This window comes from Chiloscyllium plagiosum, unplaced genomic scaffold, assembly GCF_037043375.1.
Source record: "Chiloscyllium plagiosum isolate Xiang-an unplaced genomic scaffold, Cpla_swu_hap1 HiC_scaffold_2, whole genome shotgun sequence".
NCBI classification, from domain to species: domain Eukaryota; kingdom Metazoa; phylum Chordata; class Chondrichthyes; order Orectolobiformes; family Hemiscylliidae; genus Chiloscyllium; species Chiloscyllium plagiosum.
In genome coordinates, this window is record NW_028270140.1 from 120239169 (window position 1) to 120250855 (window position 11687).

General features: G+C 41.8%; 1 protein-coding gene across 5 annotated transcripts in view; it reads right to left on the reverse strand.

Annotated features, from left to right (window-relative positions):
* The window catches only part of LOC122556187 (ceramide transfer protein), a 116653-nt gene extending 105298 nt beyond the window's left edge, over window positions 1–11355 (reverse strand). Inside the window, exons 1-2 of one of the 5 annotated variants that reach the window (XM_088000316.1) lie at window positions 11135–11355; window positions 10181–10315 (exon numbers count right to left, since the gene is read on the reverse strand). In XM_088000316.1, the coding sequence (XP_087856442.1) occupies window positions 10181–10315; window positions 11135–11227 (228 nt within the window). In that variant the 5' untranslated portion in view covers window positions 11228–11355. The remainder of the gene's footprint in view (window positions 1–10180; window positions 10316–11134) is intronic. The other 4 variants (XM_088000317.1, XM_088000325.1, XM_088000327.1 and 1 more) reach the window with 4 other exon arrangements.
* Window positions 11356–11687: the final 332 nt, after the last annotated feature.

The following is an 11687-nucleotide window of genomic DNA, read 5'->3' on the forward strand; positions in this document are numbered from 1 at the left end:
AGATGCAGTATTAACTACAAAGATTCATATTATATTCAACATATAAAATAGGAAAGGGTGATTTTATAATTCTAACATGGGTAACTGAATCCAACAAATCAGCTTAGAAGTAGCATTCTTGTTTATTCTACAAAAGGGAGATCAAAATAAAATTAAGAAATGAAAAGATTAAACAACTGAAAAAAATCTGCAGCATCAGGTGAAAATTCTAATGCAGAGAGTTTGATCTCATTATATGGTAACTCCTTGTTTAGAAAGAATTGCTGTAGAGTCATCTTCCATAGATTGCTCCACGTATGTAATCGTCGGGCAATGAAAATTAATTCAGTTAAGACCAAAGTGCATGAGACATCTCAGCCAATCTTAATCCTCTCACTCAAGGCCCATAACAGTCTACAGCAAATGTTAAAGTATGTTGGGAACACTGAAATGTTTCCTTTTGAGCCCTGAAGCCAACTACCACATCATCTGAAATCAGATAACAGTGGAAATTATAAATTTACTCTGAATTAGATTTTATAACTCAGCTATTCTTAACTTTTTCCAACCTTAGATCACATTTTCAAAAAGGTACACTGATTTGAAAGAATCCTTGGCATTGCACTATACATCATTGCTTAGAACACGATTTTCTCAGTTTTAGGATCTTGTTCAAAATCAAGCTTCAGTTTGAACCCTCAACCTTGATTGTGTCCACAAGAAAATCAATGCCCAAAACAGCACTGTACAAGTTTACTATAAAACATGTTTCCAAATTGGTAGTTTTAACCAGAATGACTGCAGAAAATTGAGACTTCTACATCGATTAAGTAGAATGCTTGGAAAATTCAACTTTGGGTAAAACTTCATTTAATTATGATTTCTACAGGGAACACTAAGGAGACACCTGGTATCTAAAACACAAGTTATCAGCACCAACTTAATTCACCCTGGGGAAAGAAACCTACCAAAACATTTGAAACAACATTTGTTTGTTTCAACAACAAGTGAACAGAGTTAATACTGCAAGTCCAATTTAGCATCTTCAGAACTGTTGTTTCTTTCACCACTACCAGAGCTGCTGGGTTTCTATAGCATTAGAACATAGAACAGTACAGCATAGTACAGGCCTTTCTAAACAAGGATGTTGTGCCGAGCATTTATCTAAGATCAACCTAACCTACACACCCCTCAACTTACTGCCGTCCATGTGCTTGTCCAGCAGTCGCTTACATGTCCCTAACATCTGACGGTACCACCAGCACCACTGGCAGTGCATTCCACGCACCAACCACTCTGCATAAAGAACCTACGCCTGACAGCTCCATGATACCTTCCTCCAATCACCTTAAAATTGTGACCCCTCGTGGCAGCCATTTCTGCACTAGACAAAGGCTATCTATGCCTGTAATTACCTTGTATACCTCTAGCAAGTCACCTCTGTTCGGTCTTCTCTCCAGTGTGAAAACCCTAGCTCATTCAACTTTTCTTCATAAGACAAGCACTCCAAGCCAGTCAGCATTCTGGTAAACCTCCTTTGCACCTTTCCTATGATGAGGTGACCAGAACTGGATGCAATATTCCAAATGTGGACTAAACAGGATTTTGTAGGGCTGCAGCAAAACCATGTGGCACTTAAACTCAATCCCGCTGTTCATGAAAGCCAACACACCATACGCCTTAACAACTCTGTCAACTTGGGTAGCAACTTTGAGGGATCTATGTATATGGACCCAAAGTTCACACTGTTGGTCCACACTACCAAGAATTCTGTCTTTAAACCTGTAATCAGCATTCAAATTCAACCTTTCAAAGTGATTTATTTCACATTTATCCAGGTTGAACTCCATCAGCCACTTCTCATTCCAGCTCTGCCTGCTGTCAATGTCTTGTTGTAACCTGCAACAGCCCTCGACACCATCTACAACACCACCAACCATCATTACTAACACACCATTCCACTTATTCATCCAAGTCATTTACAAAAAGCTACAAATAGCAGAGACCCAAGAACAGATCCCTGTGGTATCCCACTGATCAAGACCTCCAGGTGGAATATTTTCCATCCAATACTACTCGCTATCTTCTTTCGGCCAGCCAAATCTGTATCCAGACAGCCAAATTTCCCTGTATTCCATACCTCCTCACTTTCTGAATGAGCCTACCGTGGGGAACCTTATCAAATGCCTTCCTGAAATCCACATACACCGCAACCACTGCTGAACCTTCAATTTGTCTCATCACATCTTCAAAGAACTCAATAAGGCTTTGAGGCATGACCTGCCCTTCACAAAATCATGCTGACTCTATTTAATCAAACTATGTTTTTTCAAATAGTCAAGAATCCTAACCCAGAATCCTTTCCAGTATCTTGCTTCCCCCAGACCCAAGACTGACTGGTTTGTAATTTCCAGGGATTTCCTGATTCCTTTCTTGAACAGAGGAGTAACAGTCAGCTCCCTCCAATCTTCCAATACTACTCCTGTGGAGAACGAGGATGCAAGGATCATCGCCAGAGACAGAGCAATATTACTCGCTTCTTGCAGAACCTTGGATCTATCTGGTCTGGACCTGGGAGCCTACCTTGATGCTTCCAAGAATTTCCAGCACATCTACTTCTTTAATATCAATCTGTTCAAGCCTATTAACCTGGTCCATGGTATTCTCACTATCAAGATTTTTCTGTCTAGTGAATACTGAAGCAAACTAAACTCATTTAGGGCCTTCCCTATCTCTTTAGACTCCAGACACTAATTCTCTCCACTATCCCTGATGTTCGTATACATGTTCCGCCTTCTCCAGAAGGTACCCAATGATCTATATATCTGAAACCATCCCTCCTCCCCCAGCCCTGTAGCCACATGTTTAGCTGCAGTTGTTCCCTGTTCCTCGCCTCTCACACACGTGGCATCCGTGATAATCCTGAGATTACTACTCTGCTTGCCTTATTTTTTAGCTTCCAACCTAACTCCCTGAAATCACTTTAGACCCTCATCCTTTTTCCTAACTATGTCATTGGTGCCAAGGTGCACCTTGACTTGTGGCTGCTTACCCTCTCCCTTCAGAATCTGGTGCATTCAATCAGAGACATCCCGGATCCTGTAAGGCAACGTACCTTCTGACAGTCCTGCTCGCAACCATAAAATTTCCGGACCGTTCCTCTAACTCTCGAGTCTCATACCACCAGGGCTTTTCTACTCTCCCATTTCCCTTCTGAGCCGCAGAGCTGGGCTCAGTGCCCATTATGGCTCTCCCTGGTAGGTGCCCCCTCCCCCGAAAACAATATCCAAAACGGTATACTTATTGAGGGGAACAGCCACAGGGGATCCCTGCACTGTCTGCCTGTTCCCTTTCCGTACCCTGACTGTAAACCATCTATATTTTTCCAGTAGGTAAAAACAATGACTGCAGATGCTGGAAACCAGATTCTGGACTGCTGTGCTCTTCCAGCACCACTAATCCAGAATATATTTTTCCTGTACCAGAGGTGAGACTACCTCCCTGCAATTCCTCTCTATGACCCCCTCCAGAATGATTTGAAGTTCATCCAGCTCCAGCTCCCTAACACGGTTTCTGAGGAACTAGAGTTGGGTGCACTTCCCTCAGATGAGGTCAGTGGGGACATTAATGGTGACCATTACCTCTCACATTCTACTGGAGAAGCATGCAACTGTCCTAACATCCATTCCCACTGTTCTGAATTCGCAAAGAGACTATCGAAAAAACTAGTAACCTGACCGAATCGGCACATTCTCTATGCACTAGATTTCTAGTGTCCTCAGTATTTTGCTTTTATTCTACCAAAAACATTTCAAGTACATCAATGTAATATAACAAGTTGAATTATGAAACATAGATCTCATAACACTATGGTACATTTTCTGTGCTTTGGCTCAGGCTAGACCAAAACTATGAAATTGCACAATATTGTATATCCCTTTTCTGTTTTCACCACCTTTTCTGTAATGGCATTCAGTTTTCTGCTTTAATGCTTTCATGACTTCCATTGTACTAGAGGAGTTTAAATCTGTTACATGCATTTAGCAAAATGGTGAAGTGGTTTCTCATGATGTCAAAAATCATCATTGAGCACCTTAAAATGCCTCAACCTTTCACAATCCAATGAGAAAATCATTTTTTGATTTTTAATTAAAAACTCAAAAATTTGATCTCAACTTCACGAATCTTGTGTTTCTCCATAGCCCTGACATGCTTTATTATACGGGCACCCAAAACTGAATAACATTGCAAATCCTGCAAACACAATCCTAATTGGGCAAAGGCCACAATTTACCAGACACTATTGCTCTTCTTTCCAACAGTGGAGTGGACAAAATGAAAATGCCACATGTTCCATTTTGCAATATTTGAAGCTAAAGTTAACAGTACAATGTCCATTGCACACTAAGGTCAAAACATAGGATGACAAATGCAACTGCTGGCAAAATTAGTTTCAAACATATAATAACACTTCACTTTCCTGGATCAAATAAACTCATTTAAGCTGCTCACTATTTTATCCAAGGTTAAAAGCTTATCCTGATAATGGGTTTGAAATGTGTCCACAGTCCCCAGAAAAGTGTCCTCTATTCTTGATAATAATTAATCACTACTATTGCTGGGTTGCTGATAATTTTGTGTAAGAGAAACTATTGAAGGTTTAATGATCTTTTTACATAATGCACACTTAAACATGTCCATCCTTCTAAAACAAAGTGACAATATACGGAGCCAAGATGTGGTCATAATGGAGAATAACATTCTCTAACATTATATCACCATTTATACAATATATAATCAATACAGCACAAGAACAGGCCCTTGAGCCACTACACTAATTCCAAATCCTCATTTAGACTAGCTACTAATGGCCCTGCGTACTGCCTATCCATCTGTTTACCTCCTGTTCATGTGTCTATCAAGATTTGCCTTAAAAGTTGCTAACATGCCTGCTTCCACTGTCAGTGTGTTCAGACACCCACCACCCTTGTGAAAAATCTTACCCACACTTCTCCCCTAAACGTTCCCCTCTCAGTTTAAACCTATGCTCTCTTGTATTTGAATGTTCTGCCATCTCAGTCTTTCCAGTGAAAGAAAACTCAGTTTATCCAACTTCTCCTCATAACTAAAACCATCCAGACTAGACAACATCCCGGTAAACCATCTCTTCATTGTCTCCAAAACATCCATGTCCTTCAAGCAATGTGGCGACCAGAACTGCACGCAACATCCGCAATGTGCCCTAAGCATGATATAGCTTGAATATAACTTGCTAACTTTTAGATTTGATGCCCCAATGAAGGCAAGTGTGCTGTATGCCATCTTAGCCACCTGTGTTGCCACTTTCAAGGAATCTGTGGCCCTCTTTTCCCAGATCGCCCTGCATACTAATGTTCCTGGGAGTTCAGACCAGATATAATTTGCATCTGAATTTGATCTTCCAAAATATATCACCTCGCATTTGTCCAGATTAAACTCAATCTGCCATTTTTCTGCCCAAATCTACTATCTAAAGCCCACTGTGTCCTTTGACAATGCTCATCGCCACCTGCAACTGTCAATTTTGGTGTCATCTACAACTTACTAATCAGACCACCTAAATTTTCCTCCACATCATTTAAGTATTACAAAGGCACTGATGCCTGTGGGATACCATTCCAAAAGGTGCCCTTTCACAGCTTCTGTCTTCTACGACCAAATTAGTTTTGTATCAAATCTAGCCAACTCAGCCCATAATCCAAGAGACTGCCTTTGTACCAGCCAGGCATGAGGCATCATTCTCAAATGCCTTACTAAAGTCCATGTAGACAACATCCACTGCCCTTCCCTCAATCATTCTTTGATTCACAGAATATTTACATATTGAACTCATTGTCACAAAAGAGAGAGAGCCGGCACAACCACACCCAAGGTCCCCTATTTAATGTTTATCCTAAAGCACTAGCCTGAACTGTATAGGTCTTTGAAATCTTAATGTCCTCAGGTCAGGACTGATTAACTAAATCATTGACCAATTATTTATTCAGACAAGCATGACTACATTTGACTAAATTGCCACCTCTTGACTCAACAGCACATAGGGTTCATAATCCAACTCATGAGAAATCGCTACTGGAGTGCTAACACACCTATAACAAATCACTAACTTGCAAGGAAAAAACAAAATTTTAATGAACGCTTGAACCCACTTGAAAAGTTGCCCACTTCTAATTATAAAATTTGATTGCTGTGCTGTCTTGGTACAGACTTAAACATTAGGCACAATTACTGCTTCAGTTAAGCAAGCTATGTACATTAAAATTGCCAAGTGTTTATTGAAAATAAACTATAATAACAACTGTAGATACATATTAAATGTCTCATCTTGGAAAGACAAAGAAAGAACATGAAACTCAACTCTGGAAACCCTAAAGGATCTACCCTTGCATCCCTTTAGTGGTATTATTTAAAAAAATCAAAATATATAATCAATGTCAGCAACACAATCCTACCTCAAGCACTCCTGAAGCTCTCTACTTTTTTTTGATTTGTCACATTGTTATCCAATTTTGGATGAGCAGACATGTCCTTCAACTAAATATTGCACAACTGTTGCCAGGGTTGGAGGATTTGAGCTATAGGGAGAGGCTGAACAGGCTGGAGCTGTTTTGCCTGGAGCGTTGGAGGCTAAGGGGTGACCTTATAGAGGTTTACAAAATTATGAGGGGCATGGATAGGGTAAATAGGCAAAGTCTTTTCCCTGGGGTCGGGGAGTCCAGAACTAGAGGGCATAGGTTTAGGGTGAGAGGGGAAAGATATAAAAGAGACCTAAGGGGCTACATTTTCATGCAGAGGGTGGTACGTGTATGGAATGAGCTGTCAGAGGAAGTGATGGAGGCTGGCACAATTGCAACAGTTAAGAGGCATTTGGATGGGTATATGAATAGGAAGAGTTTGGAGGGATATGGGCTGGGTGCTGGCAGGTGGGACTAGATTGGATTGGGATATCTGGTCGGCATGGATGGGTTGGACCAAAGAGTCTGTTTCCATGCTGTACATCTCTATGACTCTATGAAGTTAATGTCTTTGGTTCCCACAAACGTTTTTTCTGACCATCATTTTCACCCCGGCAATTGCCTTCAACTGTGAAGGACATTCACAACGTTAGCTTTGTTTGTTCTGAAGTTGAACTTCCAATTACATCATTATACTATCACAAACACTACCTCCTTCACCCTCTGTAACATCACTTAATTTCAATCATGCCTAACTTTGCCTACTACTGAAAATCAATTTTAGCCTTTATCATTTCTAGATTTAACTATTTCAATCCTTGACTGACTAGCTTCTGAACCTACAATCATACAAACATTTCAGCTGCCTGCATTCTGATATTCCAAATCTCTTGTTCATGTTGTGCTTGCTGACTTCCATTGCCTTTCAGTGAAAGGCTTCAGTTTGAAAATTCTCATCCTTCAAATCTCTCCATGTCCTGCAACATTGTTATTACTCATTCACAGTATGTGGGATTGGTAGGTAGAACAGCAGCTATTGCCCATAAGAATTTGCTCTGAAGATGGAGTTGCGTTCTTGAACTGTCTCAGTACATGTAATGTAGGTACACCCACAATGCTGTTAGTAAGGGATTCCAATACTTTTACAGTGACAGTGGAGGAACAACTGCACTCATCCAAGTGCAGATTGTCATAACACACCAGTCATGTGGATAGGTAGTGGGTTAACGTTCTGGCTTCATTCAGAGGCTCACTGAAGACATTACCTATTTTGGTGACACAGTGTCTGAAAATGAACCTTCCAGCTCAGCAGGCAAACCTACATCCAGAACAATGAATGAGTTACATGCTTCAAAATTCTCAGCCTCTGACCTGTTCTCCTAGGTTTATTACGTGACTGGTCCAGTTCATTTTCTGGTCAACGGTAAATCTCAGGATGTTGATTGCGGTATTATCACCAATGAATTCCCATTTAGGTAGTTTTCTTATAAAGCCATAGTTGCATCACAGCAAAACCCCACTTACGAGAAAATTGCTTAACATAAATAATGCTGCCTACAGGAACAGTGGAGTTAGGGGCAGACCAGCAAAACAACATCACTCACAATCACTCAAAAATCACCCAGAAATCTAACAAAATACAGCACAGCCTGAATGAAGGTATAAATCATATTGCAGTGAAACAGAAGTAAATTTAACAGTATATTTAAAAAATATTGTTAGTGCAGGGACTGAGAGTCATCATGGTGCATAAGATAGATTCCCTCATTCCTGTGAAGCGAGCTATATCATATAATCGCTCCTTATGCTCAAAACGCTTTATAATAGCTAGCTTCTCTTCCAGTGTTACAGCCTCTCTTTTGCACTCACCACCTGCAATTTTATTACCAGGACACTTCTTGCTAACATTCTTGTCACTATACCCCTCCATTTTGTTCCAAAAATGCTCTAAGAGTACAGTACCTTTCACAGGAAGCTGCTCAATATATCCATCTCAAGGAGTTCCTCTCTGTACAGTACCTCTCTCAGAAACCTGCTGTCGCCCACTGACACCAGCGCATGTGCAGAATGAAGCTCGCAGAACGATCACCACTGAAGTTGTGCTATTGCACCGAGGGAAACATTCTCGAAAACACCGTTTCCTAATTCCTCAACAACATTTTAGCTAAATCACACTGAAACATGCGTTATCTGAGAATTACCTGTACTATGTCCCAAACAATGAAGCATCCTCCAGCATTACAAGTCTCAAGATATGCATGCTCGCCCAATTTTGGCCTCTTGAAAACTGATTTTACATGCTTCAAGATTAGCAGACATGCTTTCGGCTTCCTGGGCTCTGATCTCCCTAGACATCTGCTCCACTCCATCACAAATCCTGCTTTGTCACTCCTGAAAAACCCACCTCTGATCAAAATATTTGGTCAGCTGCCCAGATGCCTCCTTGGGTAGCTTGGTATTGTTATTGCTCCAGCTCTTGTCAAACATTTAATACACCAATTAAACGTTGGTGGCTGTTGTTGCTAACTTCTGATAATTAATCTATGGCAACCCAAATGTATTCAAAGAGCAGGGAATATTTTACCTCAATATTTTAAGCACAAGTTAAGGCCAGAACAAACATCACTCCCTTAACCCAGGGAATCTAAGTAACTCCATCAGGTGAGTAGAAAGATGATAACATGACTATAAAACCAGCTTAGTTTTTTTTCCCTGCTACAATACCTTGCCAATTGAGAACTTTTTACTCTTCAGGTACAACTTAATATTTAGGTAAATTGTGACATACTTTAGAGACAAGTCAGAAATAATTGCAAACAAAGTTGCTCTCCCAAATAAATGCTAGAGATTAACATTGCCAATATGGCACTGATGAGTCATTTCAGAATTCTTTGCTTATACATCAAGGAAAGGCAAATTTCAGATTCCTGAAATACCTCTACTGCAAAAACTTGGGTTTGCCTGCCCATTTTCACAGACTTCATGGAGTGGCAATTTTAATGAGCATTGGTCAGTCTACTAGATGCATATTTTTGTCAAGAAACTATCCTTTCTTTGCCAGCACCCCCCTCTCACTTGCAACTCCCAGACAAAAAAAGTATGCTATTTCCCAATCCTTTTTACCGCAGGGATAGGTGAGAGAAAAGTAAAAATCAAATCAAATCAGACTCTAAGCACAATTCCATTGGATTATTACTAACCAAGCTGTCTACACAACACTAATTGCAATTAAATTACTAACTTACAAAAAGCAATTAATTGGCTATAGTGCTTTGAGACATCCTGAAGTTGTGGAAGGCATCAAAATGAACTTTTCACCGCCAGACTCATGTGAAAGGACTGGGAATCAGAATAAGGTTAAAACATTCTTATTGTTGAAATGCTCACTTCCTATCCACATGAGAATCAATTTAAACATAGACTGCTTAAATAATTAAAGCTAAATTGCAGAAGGGTAGCTCAGTTGTTACCTACAGTCATCTAAACAGATCATATGGTGAAAATAAATCAACCTGAACAAATCAACACAAAATAAGTTGCTTGCCCAATCATCTCTCTACATAAAGCTGCTGAAAAGGAACTAAGATTTATTAATCTGTGTTTTTTCACACAGGGTATATTGCAGAATTCAAATTAGTAAAACTAATTTATTGCATATTATACAATGGAAACAGCAAACCAGCAATAGAAACATTCGACAAACTTACGGTAATGACAGCCTTGCTTAGACAGATTGATCCCCTACAACCATATTCCGTCTCATCCTCGGATTTGTAGTAACTCAAAGTATTGGTTTTTAAAACCACCCATCGGTCCTGCCACCCATGGATATAGTTGGTCCACTGAAAAGACATGAAAACAAATTGGTAATAGAATACTAAGATATAGGTTGGATTGGATTCGAATGTTCAAAAGGATAAAAATGTTTCATTTCGTATTGTAGGCTTCCTATAAGATTGATTTATTTTATAAGCGCTTCGAAAATTACCCTTTCCAGTCAGTCAGCCAGCCACTTGATTCAAGTACAAACGGCAGAGGGCTGAGTGTATTCCTCACTCCAGCACCAGTGTTACAACAAAATGAACACGCCCGCGTTCACAGTAAAGTTTTAAAGCAAAAAAAAAGACTCCGACATATCGGCCAACACCGGGTCCACGAATACTTTGGACTCGGGATTAAAGAGACGACATAGACCAGGAAACAACTTTGACTCCGGTACAAACACGAGGCACGGAGCTGTCAAAACAAAAATACCCCTTTCATTACTAAAAGAAACACCAAGCTGACACAACAAGACTGAAGCACTGCATATGCGAAGACTCCCACTTCTCATAACTTTCCCTCTAATATTACACCATGTAATTAATCAGCCAGTTTGTAGCTGGTAATGAGCGACAGGCCACGGAGCTCCTGCCGTCGCCTCTCCGTTACCGGGAGACAGTGAGAAGCTTGCCAAGGAGTTTGACGGAATATCAAAGGGGTCCCGGGGGAAGGGGGTCCCAGCAGGATGAAGGCTAAGAGTGACTGGGCCAAACCTCTTCTCGGGGGGGACCTGGGGGGGAGAGAGGGTGCGAGATGTACAACCCTGAAGGAAGGGAATGAGAGTGGTGGAAGCTGCGGGCCCCGGTAATGGTGTTGAGGCGCCCCATCCCCGGGCTCACCTTGCTCAGTATCCCGCACAGCTCAACAGGCGGCCCGGACTCAGTGTCCAGATCCTCTTCGGAGGAAGAATTCCAGCTCTGGTTATCCGACATCGAGAGAGAAAGGGAAAGAGACGGAATGAAGTGACGGTCTGGTTGGGGGAGGGAGAAGGGGCGGGGGCGGGAAGGGAAAGGAAAGGGAAGGCGGTGACAGCTCTCGCTCCTGTCGTTGCTTTTCCACTTCTCAGTGGCACTTGAAGCTCATAGCACCGCCATTTTGGTGACGTCAACCTCCAGGAGCTTGGACGAGCGGGCACACGCAAGAATGGGGCGGAGCCATGAGCGCGCCGGATTGCGAGGGGGTGGGGAGCCAGAGGCGCGCACCAAAGGGGCGGAGCCGGAACCGCGCCGGATCGTTATGGGTAGGGGAGCGCGAGGCCGCGCAGCAAGGGGGCGGTGCCGGAATCGCGCCTGATCGTTATGGGTAGGGGAGCGCGAGGCCGCCAGCAAGGGGGCGGAGCCGGAATCGCGCCTGATCGTTATGGGTAGGGGAGCGCGAGGCCGCGCAGCAAGG